Source organism: Oncorhynchus keta, chromosome 10, assembly GCF_023373465.1.
Source record: "Oncorhynchus keta strain PuntledgeMale-10-30-2019 chromosome 10, Oket_V2, whole genome shotgun sequence".
In the NCBI taxonomy this organism is placed as follows: Eukaryota; Metazoa; Chordata; class Actinopteri; order Salmoniformes; family Salmonidae; genus Oncorhynchus; species Oncorhynchus keta.
The window spans coordinates 42717172-42740321 of NC_068430.1; the positions used below are offsets into that span (position 1 = coordinate 42717172).

The window sequence follows — 23150 nt, forward strand, 5'->3', positions numbered from 1 at the left end:
ATGGGCCCTTGTGTCTGTGCCTGTATGAGCCTTTAATCTGACAGCCTTTCTACACACTTGTCTAGTCTAGCCACAGAGCTAAACAAGGTACTGTGAGCATGACAATATCTAGGGGACCGGGCAGGTGCAGTTAGCACTCCCCTCAACACAAACTAGACATTCACACCTACTCACACACTTTATTTTTCTCTCTTATCAATGTGCTTTCTGATCTTTTCTCCTTCTCCTTCTTCTGTTACTTCTGTATTTAATATCCTCATTTTCTCTTTCTTTTCCCTGTTCTGTATCAAATAGCCCACATTGCCATGGAAACGAGGCAGTGCTGAATCTTATGTGTCTTGTTACAGACTCCCATTATGGCAGAAAAGGATGACAGCTCTCACCTATTGTACCATACCTGCATTGCCATGGTAACAGCTCTCAGGTAGATCTGATCTGATCACTGTGATAGGACAGCAGAATATCAGAGCACCTTTCACCTGTGCGATAGACCGTGTATTCAGAGCACAGAGTAACAGTCGAGCTGTAAGTGTTCATATATTTGGAAAGTCAGGGCTCAGAGCAGTGGAGGCTGGTCGGAGGAGCTATAGGAGGACAGGATCATTGTAATAGCTGGAATGGAATACATGGAATGGTATCAAACATATGGAAACCACATGTTTGTCAGGGCTCAGAGTTAGAGTTCAGCAGTAAGTGTCCATATCATTAGAATGTCAGATCTAAGTTTCCACCTAAAATAGGACATTCTGCATAGGTGTGTTCATAAACTGCCCTTGTATAGTTGGTTGTTGTATAGAGACAGACAGACTGGTTTGACTTTAGTTTCATAATGTTTTGTACAGTATTCACACAGAAACAAACCATTTGGATAATGCCAATGTAATTTTTATTTGTGCATCTTCAATGTCAGTATTATTAAGATCCCTGTGAAATATCAACATCACTTTAAAACCATTGAGAAATGACAACAAGTATACAAAATGTGTGGAACGACTGTGGAGCATCACCGCATAACACTATCAACACACAGCACAGCCACCCACCACCAATCAAGCACACTGCATCAATTGAAGTATCAGATTGTATAATTAGAGTATATATAATATACAGTTCACAAACAAATGTACCCACCGCAATTTTAAATTCAATAACACAAACCTACTGAAGCATAAAACAATTTGTAAGTAAAAACATGAATCATTGAACCTCAAGTGAAACACACCAAGTTCTAGACTAAACACACCAAGAAAACCACTTCCATAAGACAGCCACCACATATAATGCAAAGTCACTACTCACACAGACAATCTTCTCTCACTCCATTTCGATTTCTGATATATTCCCCAATTCACTCCGATCTCCTCTTAATAACTCACTTGCTAAATATCCCTTACCTCCCTTTTACTATACCATCTTATTCCCTCTTATATTCCACCCCCTTAGACAATTACAACCTCCTGGCCCTCGCAAACTTCACATCGGAAAATCTACATGACTTATACCTACCTATACCTTATGGTCAGGTATCAAAATACAATAGTATTTTCAGATCTAGTCAAGTTTGTGAGGGTAAGTAGATGAGGGCAAAATGTATACGAAATGTGATCTAAATATCATTGACAAATATGATAGGATTAGGCCCTTTAGGGGTGACATCCCCCTGACTGATGATGATTGGCTGTCCTAGACTAGTCTGCGGCAAGCGTAAGCTGCCCATTGATTGGTTGAAGCTGCCTTGGCTGTAGTGCTGTTGGCCAAAGCTCTCCTGTGATAGGTCAAAACTAGCCTGCCTGTATGGATGTTGATAAAAGCTGTCCCCTGATTGGTCGAAACTGTTCTGGCTGCAGAGTCGTTGGCTCATCCCATTGGCCCGTCTTTCAGAGGCGCTTCTCATCGGGTACCGCTGGCCAGTCTTGTACCAGCCAGTCTCTTTGAATACAAACCAGATGTTGCCGGCCCAGAGGATAAAGTTTACAAAACCAAAGGCCTGCATAGAGGTATAGATAGAGGGTGTTTAGTTTGAGTCTAAACGTAAAAATGACAGATTTAGAATCAGAAAATGTAACAAATGGTTGCTAAGAATTTTGGTTGGTGTGCACACATGATGTTAAACGTAATCAACAACCGTTAAACACCACCTGTCGGAACTGAAGACCTGAAGTCCTGAAAGAGCTGCAGAACTGGATCCCTACAAATCAGCTGGGATAGACAATCTGGACCATCTCTTCCTAAAATGATCCACCTCTTTCTGAGATTCGTAAACATTGGAAAGCGGCTGAGGTATCCCCCTCTTCAAAGGGGGGAGACACTCTAGACCCAAACTGTTACAGACCTATATCCTGTCCTGCCTTTCTAAAGTCTTCGAAAGCCAAGTGAACACACAGATCATCGACCATCTCGAATCCCGCCGTACCTTCTCTGCTATGCAATTTGGTTTCCGAGCTGGTCACGGGTGCACCTCAGCCACCCTCAAGGTCCTTAACGATATAATAACTACTATCGATAAAAAACAGTACTGTGCAGCCATCTTCAACGACCTGGCCAAGGCTTTCAACTCACCACATTCCCAATCACCACATTCTTATCGGCAGACTCAACAGCCTTCTCTAATGACTGCCCACCTTGTTCACTAACTACTTCTCAGATAGCGTTCAGTGTGTCAAATCGAAGGACCTGTTGTCCGGACCTCTGGCAGTCCGTATGGGGTGCCACAGGTTTCAATTATCAGGCCGACTCTTTTCTCTGTATATACTGGCCCTTCTTTGGAGACTGTGTTAACAAACCTCCAAACGAGCTTCAATGCCATACAACACTCCTTCCGTGGCCTCCTACTGCTCTTAAACGCTAGTCAAACTAAATGCATGCTCTGCAACCGATCGCTGCCCGCAACTGCCTGCCCGCCTAGCATCATGTTCAACTATAAATACCTAGGTGTCTGACTAGACTGTAAACTCTCATTCCAGACTCACATTAAGCATCTCCATCTAGAATCGGCTTCCTATATCGCAACAAGGCCTCCGTCACTCATGCTGTCAAACATACCCTCGCAAAACTGACTATCCTGCCAATCCTTGACTTCGGCGATGGCATTTACAAAATAGCCCCCAACACTCTACTCAGCAAATTGGATGCAGTCTATCACTGTGCCATCCTTTTTGTCACCAAAGCCCCATATACTACCCACCATTGCGACCTGTATGCTCTTGTTGACTGGTACTCGCTACGTATTTGTTGCCAAACCCACTGGCTCCAGGTCATCTATAAGTCTTTGCTAGGTAAAGCTCCACCTTATCTCAGCTCACTGGTCACCATAGCAACACCCACCCGTAGCATGCGCTGCAGCAAGTATATTTCACTGCTCATCCCCAAAGCCAACACCTACTTCGGCCGCCTTTCCTTCCAGTTCTCTGCTGCCAATGAGTGGAACGAATCGAAAAAAATCGCTGAAGTTGGAGACTTATATCTCCCTAACTAACTACAAGCATCGGCTTACAGATCGCTGCAGCTGTACACAGTCCATCTGTAAATAGCCCATCCAACCAACTACCTACCTCATCCCCAAATTTGTTTTTTGTTTTTTTTTCTGCTCTTTTGCACACCAGTATTTATATCAGTATTTATAAATGCACATGCTCATCTGCACATCTATCACTCCAGTGTTAATAGCTAAATTGTAATTGCTTCGCCACTATGGCCTATTTATTGCCTTACCTCCTTACTTAATTTGCACACACTGTATACAGATTTTCTATTGTGTTATTGACTGTGCGTTTGTTAATCCAATGTGTAACTCTATGTTGTTGTTTTTGTCGCACTGCTTTGCTTTATCTTGGCCAGGTCGCAGTTGTAAATGAGAACTTGATCTCAACTGGCCTACCTAGTTCTAAAAAAAGGCAATGGAGCTAACGTTGATCAGCATTCATGTTTCACATAGAGTATAAGGGCTTTGTCCCAAATGGACCCTACTACATATATCCCTCAAACTCAACTCTAGACCTCGAAGCCAGTTCTAGTGCATTGTATCATAGTTCCCTTCAAATCAGGGACTGATTTAGATCTGGGACACCAGGTGAGTGCAATTAATTAACAGATAGAACAGTTAAACCAGGAGGCTCTGGACCTCATATGGTAAGAGTTGAATACCCCTACCATATAAGGTGCACTACTTATGACGAGGGCCCATAGAGCTCTGGTCTAAAGTAGGGCACTACATAGAGAATAGGTTGCCATTAGGGATGCATCCAATGACTCACCACAGACGTGTTGAGCTCAGACCAGACTGGGTGGTGGGAAGCTGAACACCGGTTGGCTGGGCGTCTGCAGGCGGAGATGAGCAAGAGAACCTGGGTGGGATCTGTGGCTGACTTCACATCAGACAGAGCTTTGGCCCAGGCACAGGAGCTCACTAACCACATGAAGGCGAAGAGCACAGTCACTACAAAGTCCTGTTTAGGAGGGAGACATAGAGGAGGTTATTATCAGATGTAATGAGATTGTGAGAGTTGAGGAAGAGGATAGGGTGAAGTTATAAATTAGATTTAAGGGGACATTGGAAGAAACGAGGGGTTACTGCAATGTCGACTCCATACCCTGGTGTTCAATTGCTGGAGCAATTCCGTGGATTCCCTACTGGGCATCGGGTCACACCAGTAATCTCCCAGCCTACACTAGTGTCCCGAGAACCCTGCATACCTCATTTGGAGCACTATGCAGGAGATTCTGGAAACTGCCAGACTTTTCTCTCCCAGTGCTCCCTCATTTTCGAGCTGCAGCCTTCTTCGTTCCCCTCGGACCGCTCGAGGATAGTGTACCTCATAACGCTGATGTCCGGGAAGGCACTTGCTTGGGCTATGGCGGTGTGGTAGCAACAGTCCGCCATCTGCCTCAGTCTGGAGGAGTTCGTGGCAGAAGTTTGGAAGGTGTTTGATTCTCCATTGTCCGGGAGAGAGGCTGCTCATACACTGCTCCAGCTAGGTCAAGATTCCCACAGTGCGGCAGACTACGCAGTGGATTTTTGCACGTTGGCGGCTGAGAGTGCCTGGAACCCGGAAACATTCGGAGGTGATCAAAGATGTGCTCACAGACCTGGAGCTGCCCATGTTCCTTGATTCCCTCATAGCATTGACCATCCGGATTGATGGGCGGCTTTGAGAATGTGGGAGGGAGAGGGAGTCTGCCCTGTCACGCTCGTTCACCCTCGATTCCCACCTCGCCTCTGAGGAATCCTGGAGACCCCCAAAGTCTACGTGTCTGAGTGAACCCGACGTCATCCGAGTTCTCTTGGGAATCACCAAGGGCTGCCGACTCGTCTACTTCGGAGTCCATGCACCTGGGCAGGAATAGCTTGACTCCGGCTGAGTGCTTACTCTGACTCCACACACAGAGCTGTCTAAATTGCGGAGCTACGGGACATTTCGTAGCTACCTGCCCATTAAAAACCCAGGCTCATCAAGAAGGGACGAGTACTCTGGTGGGCCATAAGAAGAACTTTTCCTCTCCCCTTACTCGCAACCCTTTACATGCCATCCTGCTGTTGGGGAACCAGTCCAAATCTCTCCGTGTACTCATCGACTCTGGGGCAGATGAGAGTTTTTTGGATGCTACCCTGGCATCCGAGCTGGGCATCCCCACTCAGCCCTGGACGGGCACTCTATATGCCGGGTCACTCATAATACCACTCCCATCAACCTACCATTGTTTGGGGCGGCAGCGTAGCCTAGTGGTTAGAGTGTTGGACTAGTAACCGGAAGGTTGCGAGTTCAAACCCCTGAGCTGACAAGGTACAAATCTGTCGTTCTGCCCCTGAACAGGCAGTTAACCCACTGTTCCCAGGCCGTCATTGAAAATAAGAATATGTTCTTAACTGACTTGCCTGGTTAAATAAAGGTAAAATTAAAAATATTTAATTAAAATTGTCAAGAAAACACAGTGAGGCAATTCACTTTATGCTGATTAAGTCTCCTCAGGTTCCCATGGTATTGGGACTAACTTGGCTCCAGCGACACAATCCCCTCATAGACTGGACTGCTGGAGCCATTATGGACTGGAGCCACGGCCATTGTCTGAAGTCAGCACAGCCTGCCCCAGGACGTCTTCCTGTGGGCTTGGAAGTTGCCCCAGACCTCTCCGCCATTCTCGCGAAGTACCAGGTCTTCCAGGAGGTTTTCAGTAAGTTCTGGGTCACTTCACTTCCTCCTCACTGACCCTATGACTGCGGGATCGACCTTCTTCCAGGCACTACACCGCCCTGGGGACGACTGTACTCTCCTTCGGGTCCGGAGACCCTGGCTTCTCCCTGTCTGCACTTACTTCTCCCAAGGTTCAGTTCACATGGTAATCTGGAGGCGAAAGAAATGCACACCTGTTTAGGCGGGGTGCTGGCTAGCAGAGTAGAACACTTGAAAAAGAAAAGGAGAGCACTCTAGGAGCTCACACTCTACGAGCTCAGATGCAATAATTTAATAACCTGATATCCAACGTTTTAACAGACAAGCTGCCTTCATCAGGGTATAAGGTCAGGGTATATGGTACCCAGCTTCTGACCGGGATTTCCGGGACCTCAAGCACCACTTCACCACTGCTCCCATATTGTTTCATCCTGACCCGTCCCATCAGTTCGTGGTGTAGTCTCATGCTTCGGATGTCGGAGTTTGAGCTGTCTTGTCCCAGCGTTCTGCCTTGGACCTCAAGTTTCATCCCTGCGCCTTCTTCTCCCATCACCTCAATTCCACGGAGAGGAACTACAATATGTGGAATCATGAGCTTCTCGCGGTGAAGATGGCATTGGAGAAGTGGAGATGCTGGTTGGATGGGGTGGAACATCCATTCATTGTGTGGACGGACCACAAAAACCCGGAATATCTCCGCACCGCCAAGCGTCTCAATTCCAGGCAAGCTAGTTGGGCCCTGCTTTTCACCCGGTTTAACACCGACCAGGATCCAAGAATATCAAGCCGGATGTGCTGTCACACCGCTATACGGAGGCAAGACGGAGCTGCTCTTCCTCCCGGGGAAGGACTGCCCGTTCCATGATCTCGCCATCACGGTTGACAACTCCATTGTGTCCTCCTCCCAGAGCGCTAAGAACCTTGGCGTGATCCTGGACAACACCCTGTCGTTCTCAAATAACATCAAGGCGGTGGCCCGTTCCTGTAGGTTCATGCTCTACAACATCCGCAGAGTACGACCCTGCCTCACACAGGAAGCGGCGCAGGTCCTAATCCAGGCACTTGTCATCTCCCGTCTGGATTACTGCAACTCGCTGTTGGCTGGGCTCCCTGCCTGTGCCATTAAACCCCTACAACTCATCCAGAACGCCGCAGCCCGTCTGGTGTTCAACCTTCCCAAGTTCTCTCACGTCACCCCACTCCTCCGCTCTCTCCACTGGCTTCCAGTTGAAGCTCGCATCCACTACAAGACCATGGTGCTTGCCTACGGAGCTGTGAGGAGAACGGCACCTCAGTACCTCCAGGCTCTGATCAGGCCCTACACTCAAACAAGGGCACTGCGTTCATCCACCTCTGGCCTGCTCGCCTCCCTACCACTGAGGAAGTACAGTTCCCGCTCAGCCCAGTCAAAACTGTTCGCTGCTCTGGCCCCCCAATGGTGGAACAAACTCCCTCACGACGCCAGGACAGCGGAGTCAATCACCACCTTCCGGAGACACCTGAAACCCCACCTCTTTAAGGAATACCTAGGATAGGATAAAGTAATCCTTTTCACCCCCCCCCCCCTTAAAAGATTTAGATGCACTATTGTAAAGTGGCTGTTCCACTGGATGTCATAAGGTGAATGCACCAATTTGTAAGTCGCTCTGGATAAGAGCGTCTGCTAAATGACTTAAATGTCAAATGTTAAATGCTATAGCCCTGTGGCTACACTCTCGGACCCCAAGACCATCCTTCCTACCTCCTGTCTGACGATGGCACTTAGCTGGGAAATAATAGGGAAGCAGATCCGTGAGGCACAGCGTTCCCAGCCGAATCCTGGGGGGGAGGCACAGATAACTGAATGTTTGTACCTTACGCTGTCTGCTCCTGTCGAACCCTGGCCTTTGTGCGACAACGCTTTGGTGGCCTACCATAGTCCTGGATGTCTCCGCATTCGTCGCTGCCTGCACTCCTCTGCAAGCTCTGGCTGGTCTCCTTCAACCACTGCATGTCCCTCACAGTCCCTGGTCTCACATATCACTGGACTTCGTCGCAGGTCTTCCCCCGTTTGATGGCAACACCGCCATCCTGACAGTAGTGGGTCGGTTGTCCAAAGCCACCCACTTCATTCCTCTCCCAAGCTACCCTCTGCCAAAAAGATGGCCTAGCTCATGGTGCAACATGTCTTCCAGATCCATGGACTCCCAGTGCACATGGTCTCCGACCGGGGTCCTCAGTTCTCGTCCCGGTTCAGGTCATTAGCCAGTCTATCCTTCGGGCTCAGTCGAAGCGAACCAATCAAGACCTGGAGGTGACTCTTCGCTGCCTTGTCTCCTGGAGCCAGCACCTCGTGTGGGGTGAATACGCCCGCAGCATCCTTCCCTGCTCTCCCACTGGGCTCTCGCCTTTCCAGTGTTCCCTGGGGTATCAGCCCCTGCTCTTTCCGGAACAAGAGGAAGAGGTCGGCATACCCTCGGTCCAGATGTTTGTCCTCCACTGCTGCAGTATCTGGAAGAGAGCCCGGTCGACTCTTCTCAAGACCATGTCCAGGTATTGACGACAGGCTATACCGGACCCCGGCTCCCCGGTATAGTCTCGGACAGAGGGTATGGCTGTCCACTCATGGAGTCCCTCAAACTTTCCCCCCGCTTTATCGGCCCTTTCCCCCATCTCCAAGATCATTAGCCCCTCTGCTGTTCATCTTCTGTTGCCCCATACCCTCCGTATACATTCCACTTTTTATGTGTCTGTGGTTAAACCTATGTCTCACAGCCTTTTTTCTCCTGTCCTGTAACTGCTATTTAAAGAATGCAATAATATACCACGCCTTTTATAGGTAATAATCTTGAATCACATTTCTTTATATGCTAAGCTACAGTCCTGTAAATTATTCAATTTATTGTATCTCAATTAATACACATGCAAATTATACAAATCCCATGGCATGAATGAATCAAAGGCTGCTCTTGGTAAGTAAATCAACTCACCACCAGTGGTCCTCTGTTACCCTCGCGGTACTTGTTCTGGTAGTAGATGTACACCACGGTGGCCAGCAGGGAGTAGAGGAAGGCAATAACTGCCACGGTCACGAAGAACTGAGCTGAGGAGGAGTAGTCGCCTACCATGAAGATGGTCTCCTGTCTGTTCCCCTCACACAACGTGGGCTTGAAATGGACCTGCTGTAACCTATCAGATGACAGGAACAAGGACATGGTCACAGAGAATTTTATTGAGTAACGCAAGGCTCTGATCACAGGTTAAACCTTTCAAGCATGAATCCATAGCAGTGAAACTGCCACATCCGTTTGTGATATTACAACAACAACATGGATTTTATTACATTGGGGGAAATCCTTCCATTAGCAATGGCATCTGACCTGATCTGACAGGCTTTGGGAGGGGGGAGGGAGGGAGAAGAGAAAGGGGAAGAGGGGGAGAAAGAATACTTGGGTTATACAGTTGAAGTCTGAAGGTTACATACACTTAGGTTGGACTCATTTTTCAACCACCCCAGACATTTCTTGTTAACAAAGTCGGTTGGGACAAGTTGGTTAGGACATCTACTTTGTGCATGACACAAGTAATTTTTCCAACAATTGCTTAGAGAGATATTATTTCACTTAGAATTCACTGTATCCCAATTCCAGTTGGTCAGAAGTTTACATACACTAAGTTGATTGTGCGTTTAAACAGCTTGGAACATTCCAGAAAATGATGTCATGGCTTTAGAAGCTTCTGATAGGCTAATTGACATCATTTGAGTCAATTGGAGGTGTATCTGTGGATGTATTTCAAGGCCTACCTTCAAACTCAGTGCCTCTTTCCTTGACATCATGGGAAAATTAAAAGAAATCAGCCAAGGCCTCAGAATTTAAATTGTAGACCTCCGCAAGTCTGGTTCATCCTTGGGCGGAATTTCCAAACACCTCAAGGTACCACGTTAATCTGTACAAACAATAGTACACAAGTATGAACACCATGGGACCACGCAGCCGTCATACCGCTCAGGAAGGATACGCGTTTTGTCCCCTAGAGATGAACGTACTTTGGTGCGAAAAGTTCAAATCAATCCCAGAACAACAGCAAAGGAACTCGTGAAGATGCTGGAGGAAACAGATACAAAAGTATCTATAGCCACAGTAAAACGAGTCCTATATCAACATAACCTGAAAGGCCGCTCAGCAAGGAAGAAGCCACTGCTCCAAAACCGCCATAAAAAAGCCAGACTACGGTTTGCAACTGCACATGGGGACAAAGATCGTACTTTTTGGAGAAATGTCCCTTGGTCTGATTAAACAAAAACAGAACTGTTTGGCCACATCATTATGTTTTTTAGGAAAAAGTGGGAGGCTTGCAAGCTGAAGAACACCATCTCAAATGAAAAGCACAGGGGTGGCAGCATCATGTTGTGGGGGTTCTTTGCTGCACGAGGGACTGGTGCACTTCACAAAACCGATGGCATCTATCTATTATGTGGATATATTGAAGCGACATCTCTAGACATCAGTCAGGAAGTTAAAGCTTGGTCGCAAATGGGTCTTTCAAATGGACAATGACCCCAAGCATACTTCCAAAGTTGTGGCAAAATGGCTTAAGGACAACAAAGTAAAGGTATTGGAGTGGCCTTCACAAAGCCCTGACCTCAATCCTATAAAAAATATGTGGGAAGAACTGAAAAAGTGTGTGCGGGCAAGGAGGACTACAAACATGACTCAGATACACAAGCTCTGTCAGAAGGAATGGGCCAAAATTCACCCAACTTATTTTGGGAAGCTTGTGGAAGGGTACCTGAAACATTTGACCCAAGTTACACAATTTAAAGGCAATGCTACCAGATGAGTGTATGTAAACTTCTGACCCACTGGGAATGTGATGAAAGAAATAAAAGCTGAAAGAAATAATTCTCTCTACTATTATTCTGACATTTCACATTATTCAAATTAAGTGGTTGTCCTAACTGACCTAAGACAGGGAATACCTACTAGGATTAAATGTCAGGAATTGTAAAAAAAAAAAAAAAAAAAAAAAGAGTTTTAATGTATTTGGCTAAGGTGTATGTAAACTTCCGACTTCAGCTGTATGTACTCTTCAGAAACACAGCATGATGCTCAGGAGTCTCAATTACAAATCTCTCCACCGATCTCTAAGGGACTAATTTATCAAAGGTGCTTGCACACACAAACAAGACTAAACCTTGCATGTGGCAGTTTTTACGGGGAAGTGTGCGTATCTCCATGTACTGTACCATGCGTACGCACAACTTCAAGTGGTTGAAGAATTGTATTACATGCTTATATTGCTATTTTGGGTAAAATGGAGGTGTTTGACACACGGGAATTATGATAATAGTTGGATAATATGAACATTAAAGAGTATGCCTAATGATAAAATCGATGCATTTGCCATTGGTAAGGAGGTTGCATAACAGCATGTATAGCCTATGTACACTTTTATTATATCGACCTAAATCTGACATGGCCCAATTCTAACATTTCCCACATCATACAGCAAATGAGGAAGTTTTGTTACCATAAAAGGTGGGGTTTTAGCGCTTGTTCATGAGCACACAAATATACCATGGCTCTGATTTTATCAATGAAAACATGCATATAATGTTGTTACAGAAATCCTAGAATCTCCACATACGCCATCATTTATTAAGAAATGTATGCACGGCCCCAGGAGTTAAAAAGTTTAAGGGTTTTCAAGGGAGCAGGTACTGTAGATAGATGCACATGAGATACTGAATGTGGAAACATGAATCATTTCTGGGGATCAGACAAAGACTCTGACACCACAGTCTGTCTGACAGCTCCATATTTCATCAACTCAATGCTGTTCTCTTTCTTCCATCTTTTAAAGATGGAAAATAAAACTCAGCCACCGCACTATTTTTCAAAACACATTCACAGGCAGACAACACTGTCATTGTCTCATCAAAGCACCGTAGATTCAATGATACCTAGACCGGAAGCGCCCTTGCTTTGAAATATCAAAGCAAACTCTGAACCAACTATATTCATTTGGGGACAGATCAAAACACATTAAACATTAATGGCAATTTAGCTAGATAGCTTGCTGTTGCACGCTAATTTGCTTTGGGATATAAACATTGGGTCGTTATTTTTCCTGGAATGCACAGTATGGGTAGGCTACAGTACGCCTACAGTATATCCTGGAACAATTAATCCACACATAAAAGGGTAAAAGTTTGCATCTAGTAATCTCTCCTCCTTCAGGCGTCTTCTTCTTCTTGGGACTTGGTTGGCAACCAATTTTAAGGTGGATTACCACTACCAACTGGACTGGTGTGTTGACCTCAGTTCATCTTTCAAACACCCACGTAGGTATATGCTCCAAAAAAAACAATGAGGAGATGGGAGAGGCGGGACTTGCAGCATGTCAAGCTGTCACGGATCCCCGGTTATGATGCTCATTCTGTTCACCAGTTTCGGAGGTCTACATCACCTGCTTTCTAGGCTTCACTGAACGGGATTCATTATCATCAACCCCGGACAGTTTTGTCCGATTACACACACCTGGTTCCCATTTCCCCTGATTAGTATATTATATATGTGTCCTTTATTCCCTCTGTCTTTGTCGGTTATTGTTCCCATGTCCGTTGGTGATGTGAGTACCTATGCGTTGGTGCGAGTACCTATGCGTTGGTGCGAGTACCTATGCGTTGGTGCAGCTGTTATGCTGAATGCTACAGTGCCTTGCGAAAGTATTCGGCCCCCTTGAACTTTGCAACCTTTTGCCACATTTCAGGCTTCAAACATAAAGATATAAAACTGTATTTTTTTGTGAAGAATCAACAACAAGTGGGACACAATCATGAAGTGGAACGACATTTATTGGATATTTCAAACTTTTTTAACAAATCAAAAACTGAAAAATTGGGCGTGCAAAATTATTCAGCCCCCTTAAGTTAATACTTTGTAGCGCCACCTTTTGTTGTGATTACAGCTGTAAGTCGCTTGGGGTATGTATCTATCAGTTTTGCACATCGAGAGCCTGAAATTTTTCCCATTCCTCCTTGCAAAACAGCTCGAGCTCAGTGAGGTTGGATGGAGAGCTTTTGTGAAGAGCAGTTTTCAGTTCTTTCCACAGATTCTCAATTGGATTCAGGTCTGGACTTTGACTTGGCCATTCTAACACCTGGATATGTTTATTTTTGAACCATTCCATTGTAGATTTTGCTTTATGTTTTGGATCATTGTCTTGTTGGAAGACAAATCTCTGTCCCAGTCTCAGGTCTTTTGCAGACTCCATCAGGTTTTCTTCCAGAATGGTCCTGTATTTGGCTCCATCCATCTTCCCATCAATTTTAACCATCTTCCCTGTCCCTGCTGAAGAAAAGCAGGCCCAAACCATGATGCTGCCACCACCATGTTTGACAGTGGGGATGGTGTGTTCAGGGTGATGAGCTGTGTTGCTTTTACGCCAAACATAACGTTTTGCATTGTTGCCAAAAAGTTCAATTTTGGTTTCATCTGACCAGAGCACCTTCTTCCACATGTTTGGTGTGTCTCCCAGGTGGCTTGTGGCAAACTTTAAACAACACTTTTTATGGATATCTTTAAGAAATGGCTTTCTTCTTGCCACTCTTCCATAAAGGCCAGATTTGTGCAATATACGACTGATTGTTGTCCTATGGACAGAGTCTCCCACCTCAGCTGTAGATCTCTGCAGTTCATCCAGAGTGATCATGGGCCTCTTGGCTGCATCTCTGATCAGTCTTCTCCTTGTATGAGCTGAAAGTTTAGAGGGACGGCCAGGTCTTGGTAGATTTGCAGTGGTCTGATACTCCTTCCATTTCAATATTATCGCTTGCACAGTGCTCCTTGGGATGTTTAAAGCTTGGGAAATCTTTTTGTATCCAAATCCGGCTTTAAACTTCTTCACAACAGTATCTCGGACCTGTCTGGTGTGTTCCTTGTTCTTCATGATGCTCTCTGCGCTTTTAACGGACCTCTGAGACTATCACAGTGCAGGTGCATTTATACGGAGACTTGATTACACACAGGTGGATTGTATTTATCATCATTAGTCATTTAGGTCAACATTGGCATCAATCAGAGATCCTCAAATCAAATCAAATCAAATCAAATTTTATTTGTCACATACACATGGTTAGCAGATGTTAAATGCGAGTGTAGCGAAATGCTTGTGCTTCTAGTTCCGACAATGCAGTGATAACCAACAAGTAATCTAACTAACAATTCCAAAACTACTGTCTTATACACAGTGTAAGGGGATAAGGAATATGTACATAAGGATATATGAATGAGTGATGGTACAGAGCAGCATACAGTAGATGGTATCGAGTACAGTATATACATATGAGATGAGTGTGTAGACAAAGTAAACAAAGTGGCATAGTTAAAGTGGCTAGTGATACATGTGTTACATAAGGATGCAGTCGATGATGTAGAGTACAGTATATACATATGCATATGAGATGAATAATGTAGGGTAAGTAACATTATATAAGGTAGCATTGTTTAAAGTGGCTAGTGATATATTTACATAATTCCCATCAATTCCCATTATTAAAATGGCTGGAGTTGGTGTCAGTGTCAATGACAGTGTGTTGGCAGCAGCCACTCACTGTTAGTGGTGGCTGTTTAACAGTCTGATGGCCTTGAGATAGAAGCTGTTTTTCAGTCTCTCGGTCCCAGCTTTGATGCACCTGTACTGACCTCGCCTTCTGGATGATAGCGGGGTGAACAGGCAGTGGTTCGGGTGGTTGATGTCCTTGATGATCTTTATGGCCTTCCTGTAACAACGGGTGGTGTAGGTGTCCTGGAGGGCAGGTAGTTTGCCCCCGGTGATGCGTTGTGCAGTCCTCACTACCCTCTGGAGAGCCTTACGGTTGAGGGCGGAGCAGTTGCCGTACCAGGCGGTGATACAGCCCGCCAGGATGCTCTCGATTGTGCATCTGTAGAAGTTTGTGAGTGCTTTTGGTGACAAGCCAAATTTCTTCAGCCTCCTGAGGTTGAATAGGCGCTGCTGCGCCTTCTTCACGACGCTGTCAGTGTGAGTGGACCAATTCAGTTTGTCTGTGATGTGTATGCCGAGGAACTTAAAACTAGCTACCCTCTCCACTACTGTTCCATCGATGTGGATAGGGGGGTGTTCCCTCTGCTGTTTCCTGAAGTCCACAATCATCTCCTTAGTTTTGTTGACGTTGAGTGTGAGGTTATTTTCCTGACACCACACTCCGAGGGCCCTCACCTCCTCCCTGTAGGCCGTCTCGTCGTTGTTGGTAATCAAGCCTACCACTGTTGTGTCGTCCGCAAACTTGATGATTGAGTTGGAGGCGTGCGTGGCCAAACAGTCGTGGGTGAACAGGGAGTACAGGAGAGGGCTCAGAACGCACCCTTGTGGGGCCCCCGTGTTGAGGATCAGCGGGGAGGAGATGTTGTTGCCTACCCTCACCACCTGGGGGCGGCCCGTCAGGAAGTCCAGTACCCAGTTGCACAGGGCGGGGTCGAGACCCAGGGTCTCGAGCTTGATGACGAGCTTGGAGGGTACTATGGTGTTGAATGCCGAGCTGTAGTCGATGAACAGCATTCTCACATAGGTATTCCTCTTGTCCAGGTGGGTTAGGGCAGTGTGCAGTGTGGTTGAGATTGCATCGTCTGTGGACCTATTTGGGCGGTAAGCAAATTGGAGTGGGTCTAGGGTGTCAGGTAGGGTGGAGGTGATATGGTCCTTGACTAGTCTCTCAAAGCACTTCATGATGACGGAAGTGAGTGCTACGGGGCGGTAGTCGTTTAGCTCAGTTACCTTAGCTTTCTTGGGAACAGGAACAATGGTGGCCCTCTTGAAGCATGTGGGAACAGCAGACTGGTATAGGGATTGATTGAATATGTCCGTAAACACACCGGCCAGCTGGTCTGCGCATGCTCTGAGGGCGCGGCTGGGGATGCCATCTGGGCCTGCAGCCTTGCGAGGGTTAACACGTTTAAATGTCTTACTCACCTCGGCTGCAGTGAAGGAGAGACCGCATGTTTCCGTTGCAGGCCGTGTCAGTGGCACTGTATTGTCCTCAAAGCGGGCAAAAAGTTATTTAGTCTGCCTGGGAGCAAGACATCCTGGTCCGTGACTGGGCTGGATTTCATCTTGTAGTCCGTGATTGACTGTAGACCCTGCCACATGCCTCTTGTGTCTGAGCCGTTGAATTGAGATTCCACTTTGTCTCTGTACTGACGCTTAGCTTGTTTAATAGCCTTGCGGAGGGAATAGCTGCACTGTTTGTATTCAGTCATGTTGCCAGACACCTTGCCCTGATTAAAAGCAGTGGTTCGCGCTTTCAGTTTCACGCGAATGCTGCCATCAATCCATGGTTTCTGGTTAGGGAATGTTTTTATCGTTGCTATGGGAACGACATCTTCGACGCACGTTCTAATGAACTCGCACACCGAATCAGCGTATTCGTCAATATTCCCATCTGACGCAATACGAAACATGTCCCAGTCCACGTGATGGAAGCAGTCTTGGAGTGTAGAGTCAGCTTGGTCTGACCAGCGTTGGACAGACCTCAGCGTGGGAGCCTCTTGTTTTAATTTCTGCCTGTAGGCAGGGATCAGCAAAATGGAGTCGTGGTCAGCTTTTCCGAAAGGGGGCGGGGCAGGGCCTTATATGCGTCGCGGAAGTTAGAGTAACAATGATCCAAGGTTTTACCACCCCTGGTTGCGCAATCGATATGCTGATAAAATTTAGGGAGTCTTGTTTTCAGATTGGCTTTGTTAAAATCCCCAGCTACAATGAATGCAGCCTCCGGATAAATGTTTTCCAGTTTGCAAAGAGTTAAATAAAGTTCGTTCAGAGCCATCGATGTGTCTGCTTGGGGGGATATATACGGCTGTGATTATAATCGAAGAGAATTCTCTTGGAAGATAATGCGGTCTACATTTGATTGTGAGGAATTCTAAATCAGGTGAACAGAAGGATTTGAGTTCCTGTATGTTTCCTTCATCACACCATGTCCCGTTAGTCATGAGGCATACGCCCCCGCCACTCTTCTTACCAGAGAGATGTTTGTTTCTGTCCGCGCGATGCGTGGAGAAACCCGTTGGCTGCACCGCCCTGGATAGCGTCTTCCCAGTAAGCCATGTTTCCGTAAAGCAAAGAACGTTACAGTCTCTGATGTCCCTCTGGAATGCCACCCTTGCTCGGATTTCATCAACCTTGTTGTCGAGAGACTGGACATTGGCAAGAAGAATACTGGGAAGTGGTGCGCGATGTGCCCTTTTTCGGAGTCTGACCAGAACACCGCCGCGTTTCCCTCTTTTTCGTAGTCGTTTCCTTGGGTCACTGCAAGCGATCCATTCCGTTGTCCTGTTTGTAAGGCAGAACACAGAATCCGCGTCGCGGAAAACATATTCTTGGTCGTACTGATGGTGAGTTGACGCTGATCTTATATTCAGTAGTTCTTCTCGACTGTATGTAATGAAACCTAAGATGACCTGGGGTACTAATGTAAGAAATAACACGTAAAAAAACAAAAAACTGCATAGTTTCCTAGGAACGCGAAGCGAGGCGGCCATCTCAGTCGGCGCCGGAAGTATGAACTGAACTTCTGGAGAGAGTTTTGCTGTTCTGAAAGTAAAGGGGCTGAATAATTTTGCACGCCCAATTTTTCAGTTTTTGATTTGTAAAAAAGTTTGAAATATCATGATTGTGTCCCACTTGTTGTTGATTCTTCACAAAAAAAAATACAGTTTTATATCTTTATGTTTGAAGCCTGAAATGTGGCAAAGGGTCGCAAAGTTCAAGGGGGCCGAATACTTTCGCAAGGCACTGTATATATATATATACACTGTTCAAAAAAATAAAGGCAACACTAAAATAACACATTCTAGATCTGAATGAATTAAATATTCTTATTAAATACTTTTTTCTTTACATAGTTGAATGTGCTGACAACAAAATCACACAAAAACTATCAATGGAAATCAAATTTATCAACCCATGGAGGTCTGGATTTGGAGTCACACTCAAAATTAATGTCAGGACCCGGTTACGAACCCGGGTCTCCGGAGTGAGAAACAGTCACTTATCCAACTGAGCCACGAATAGTCGGCAGAACCCAGAAGATGAGGCAGACACAGCAGTACTTGAGACGGTGTATTTAATGAAGTAAAAAGTGAAGTTCTTCAGGAAAACATGTAACTCCACAACCTCAAAAGGAATCCTACAAGAACAAAGGTAATCCTCCAAGACAAAAAAGGTCATTCCACAAGGTGGAAGGTAAAGCACAAAAAGCCTCAAAAGATACTAAAAAAAAACAAACAAGAACAAAAAACAGAATTCCACAAGAGAGTCCACCGGGATCAACAAGAGTTCTCAGAGTACTAGGGCTGGGTGCTAACATACAAACACAGAGCAAAGAACAGAGGAAAACAAAGGGTTTAAATACAATCAGGGGAAACGAGGCACAGGTGCAAATAATAATGGGGATCAAGGGAAAACAAAAGGTCAAAAGGCACAATGGGGGCATCTAGTGACCAAAAACCGGAACAACCCTGGCCAAATCCTGACAATTAAAGTGGAAAACCACACTACAGGCTGATCCAACTTTGATGTAATGTCCTTAAAACAAGTCAAAATGAGGCTCAGTAGTGTGTGTGGCCTCCACGTGCCTGTATGACCTCCCTACAAAGCCTGGGCATGCTCCTGATGAGATGGCGGATGGTCTCCTGAGGGATCTCCTCCCAGACCTGGACTAAAGCATCCGCCAACTCCTGGACAGTCTGTGGTGCAACGTGGCGTTGGTGGATGGAGTGAGACATGATGTCCCAGATGTGCTCAATTGGATTCAGGTCTGGGGAATAGGCGGGCCAGTCCATAGCATCAATGCCTTCCTCTTGCAGGAACTGCTGACACACTCCAGCCACATGAGGTCTAGCATTGTCTTGCATTAGGAGAAACCCAGGGCCAACCGCACCAGCATATGGTCTCACAAGGGGTCTGAGGATCTGATCTCGGTACCTAATGGCAGTCAGGCTACCGCTGGCGAGCACATGGAGGGTTGTGCGGCCCCCCAAATAAATGCCACCCCACACCATGACTGACCCACCGCCAAACCGGTCATGCTGGAGGATGTTGCAGGCAGCAGAACGTTCTCCACGGCGTCTCCAGACTGTCACGTCTGTCACATGTGCTCAGTGTGAACCTGCTTTCATCTGTGAAGAACACAGGGCTCCAGTGGCGAATTTGCCAATCTTGGTGTTCTCTGGCAAATGAAAAACATCCTGCACGGTGTTGGGCTGTAAGCTCTACCCCCACCTGTGGACGTCGGGCCCTCATACCACCCTCATGGAGTCTGTTTCTGACCATTTGAGCAGACACATGCACATTTGTGGCCTGCTGGAGGTCATTTTGCAGAGCTCTGGCAGTGCTCCTCCTGCTCCTCCTTGCACAAAGGCAGAGGTAGCGGTCCTGCTGCTGGGTTGTTGCCCTCCTACGGCCTCCTCCACATCTCCTGATGTACTGGCCTGTCTCCTGGTAGCGCCTCCAAGCTCTGGACACTACGCTGACAGACACAGCAAACCTTCTCGCCACAGATCACATTGATGTGCCATCCTGGATGAGCTGCACTACCTGAGCCACTTGAGTGGGTTGTAGACTCCGTCTCATGCTACCACTAGAGTGAAAGCACCGCCAGTATTTAAAAGTGACCAAAACATCAGCCGGGAAGCATAGGAACTGAGAAGTGGTCTGTGGTCCCCACCTGCAGAACCACTCCTTCATTGGGGGTGTCTTGCTAATTGCCTATAATTTCCACCTGTTGTCTATTCCATTTGCACAACAGCATGTGAAATGTATTGTCAATCAGTGTTGCTTCCTAAGTTGGCAGTTTGATTTCACAGAAGTGTGATTGACTTGGAGTTACATTGTGTTGTTTAAGTGTTCCCTTTATTTTTTTGAGCAGTGTATATAGTGTATTACGGGTATCGTCCCGTGTCATTCAATGAGGTTTACCCTCGCGCTTTTGTTTGGGTACAGCCCAGTGTTTTTGTATACGTGTTTGTTTTGGGTGTATTAAAAACCCCTATTGTCTATTCCTGCGCCTGTCTCCAAAATCCTTTATACCAGCATGACACAAGCGTCGCAAATAGAACCAAGTTCTGGGTACGCAGATGCTCGTTGACGAGCTTGAGCAGTGTGGGTGCACGGATTGAATAACGTATCTTATTTTGCAATGCTCGCGCACGTGACACGAGCAGTGTGGCCACCGTGTTAATCTAGGTAAATGTGACTTGCCTCTCAATGTGACATACCCATGAGTCTGAAAGTACATGTGATAATGGCATGAGCCTTCTGTTCCAGGTTGCACATGACTGTAGAGTACTTCAATGTCAATTCTGCTGAATTCCTGTTTTGGAGAAAGTTGACCATGAACCACAATAAAATGGGTAAATGTATAGTAGTCAGACTATGGAAAAATGTCAGCATATGTTACCTGAAGGGATAGGCAAAGTTTACGGTGATGCTGAGGTTGCTCTGGCTCTTGTCTAGACATTCCACTCTAACCCGCAGGTGACCAGAGTACCCTCCACATGTTGCAAATGCACAGATGGCAAAAATCTGGGAAAACAAAAATGAAATACTTCATTAGACTCCTACCCATTGAGCATTCTAGACATAGGCTGTGTCCCAAAATGGCACCCTATTCCCTACATAGTAAACAGCTTTTGACCAGAGCCCTGGGCCTGGTAAAAAAAAAAAAGTAGTGCACTACATAGGGAATAGGGTACCACTTGGAATGCACACCATAGTTGCTCCTAGTCACACCTCTCCTGTCTGGCCCTCTACAGAGCTGCTAGACTAGCAGCTGGAATTAATGGGCCACAGAGGACCATCAAAATCCTGACAAAGGCTGACTCTGTGAAAGTAATTAGGGAATTTTTCATGTGTAACATGGTATATGGTATGGATACAGTATATGGTGGATGGACTTATACAGTTGGTTGTCTTCAGCTTTTGCCAACTAGGAGCTGTTGATCGATCCTTAAAGAAAAGAAAACCTGCTCTTTCCAGTATCACTTAGGTTTATTAATTAAGCAACAGTCACTCTGCGTTTGTCAGAGCTTCAACAGGTGAATGCATGTTGTATCTCCGCATACATATATTGGGAGTCTATGATGCATGCACATCTTTCAAAGGGATCATGTGTCTATCATTTCTGTCAGTGGCCGGGAGACTGATGTCAGCATGTTATACATATTTCATCAGGAACCGTCTGAAGGCATGGCAGGCAGTCAGATACTGTAGGCTACTGGCACTAATCTCTTTCAGTTATCCACCTTTGATTCCTGTGAAAGGACTGAAGCATTGGTCAATTCTAATCAAGACCTAGCACTCCCACGCCCGTGCATGGACACACACAACAAGTAATTATCCATAATCTTTAGCCTTTACCATCATTTAGAAAGACGACACAACTCATCTCTCTGATGAAATGTTATGTTTGTTTGTTGTGTTTCTTTGTGTGGGTTTGTTTATCTTTTAGAAATAGAGAGATTGACGGTGACAGGGATAGAGACAGACAGAGAGAGAGAGAGCAAGACAGAAACAGAGACAGAGAGAGAGCGAGCGAGCGGGACAGAGACAGAGACATAGACATAGACAGAGAGAGTTCCTTAAAGGGATAACATACAACCAGGAGACCCCATCTAATTAAGTATGTGTGGCTATAATTCAGTGTTTGGATGGATCTATGGATCTATGGAAGGATTGATCTGTCTGTTGTCTGCAAACCCCTTGGTCATTCACTCATTAATATTCAAATGGATAAGGATGCTTTCTAAATGATTCTGATCATTAATGACATTAGAGAGAGAGGTGATAGATGAAAGCTAGCATCAATTTAATCCGTAGCCATGAAGATATGCATTGTAGAGTGATAGACATTTAAAGGCAATGTTAGCAGAAACTGCATTTACGGAAAACACTGGATATGTTGGCTCAATCGAAAATTACCTTTCAATTTTAATTGTGCCATAACACTGAACTTCAGCACTGCGTATTTAATCCGAGCCCCTAATCTTGGCACCATATCTATTAAGCAGACTGATGATCAAGGTTTGGGATTGATTTCCTTGAAAACAGCATTATGAAAACAACTGAATAATTTAGAAATGGGCTGACTGCAAACAGAGGATCGCCTACTGTGGGTTAGAGGGTGGGCAGAGTGACTCAACCTGTTGGAATACTGTACATGCCACACACACACACACACACACACACACACACACACACACACACACACACACACACACACACACACACACACACACACACACACACACACACACACACACACACACACACACACACACACACACACACACCAAAAGACTCCACTGGAAACAACATTTGATAACATTCCCACTAAACATAAATATTATTCCTTACAAACTAAATAGGATATGAAAAAAACGATTTAAAAAACAGATTTATCACTAGCCTACCATAGAGCACATCCATTACTTCATAACTGGATCTATTGTTTAACCAGGAATGTACTTACTAATGAAAATCATTTAGCCACAGTCCAAATATGAAAGAAACAACAACTTACCGGAGCAAATATGACCATACACATTTAAAAAGCAAGGTGAACAAGTTCTACTCCACAAGATGGTGTTAGCAGCTTTCTCCTCATACTGTTGTACTGTCACTGATGTAGATGGCACAAAGACAGAAAGCAGAGAAAGAGAGAGAGAGAGAGATAGCAGAGAGAGATAGCAGAGTGCAGAGGTTGCCCGGAGGGTGGGGAGAGCAGAGACCAGATATCTGAAGTGAGGAGAAGAGAGAGCAAAGCGAGCTATCTGGGGTTGGGGTAGGTGTTGTGGGGGGTGGGGGGTCTGTAGTGTAACTTGGTGTTTCTGCTCCTCTCTTCGAGGACAGACCTACCTACCAGACACTGGTAGATAACAGATAGACAGATCTGTAAAAGTATGAGGATTCACCGAGGAGATTTCC

At 45.7% G+C, this 23150-nt stretch overlaps 1 protein-coding gene across 1 annotated transcript; it reads right to left on the reverse strand.

Annotated features, from left to right (window-relative positions):
* Nucleotides 1–872: 872 nt before the first annotated feature.
* LOC118389523 (synaptoporin-like) lies at nucleotides 873–22936 on the reverse strand. The gene is made up of 5 exons (XM_035779424.2): nucleotides 22747–22936; nucleotides 20626–20750; nucleotides 9137–9335; nucleotides 4254–4445; nucleotides 873–1987 (listed from the first exon to the last, which is right to left on the reverse strand). The coding sequence occupies exons 1-5, from the start codon at nucleotides 22768–22770 to the stop codon at nucleotides 1607–1609; spliced, it is 921 nt and encodes a 306-aa protein (XP_035635317.1). The 5' UTR covers nucleotides 22771–22936; the 3' UTR covers nucleotides 873–1606.
* Nucleotides 22937–23150: the final 214 nt, after the last annotated feature.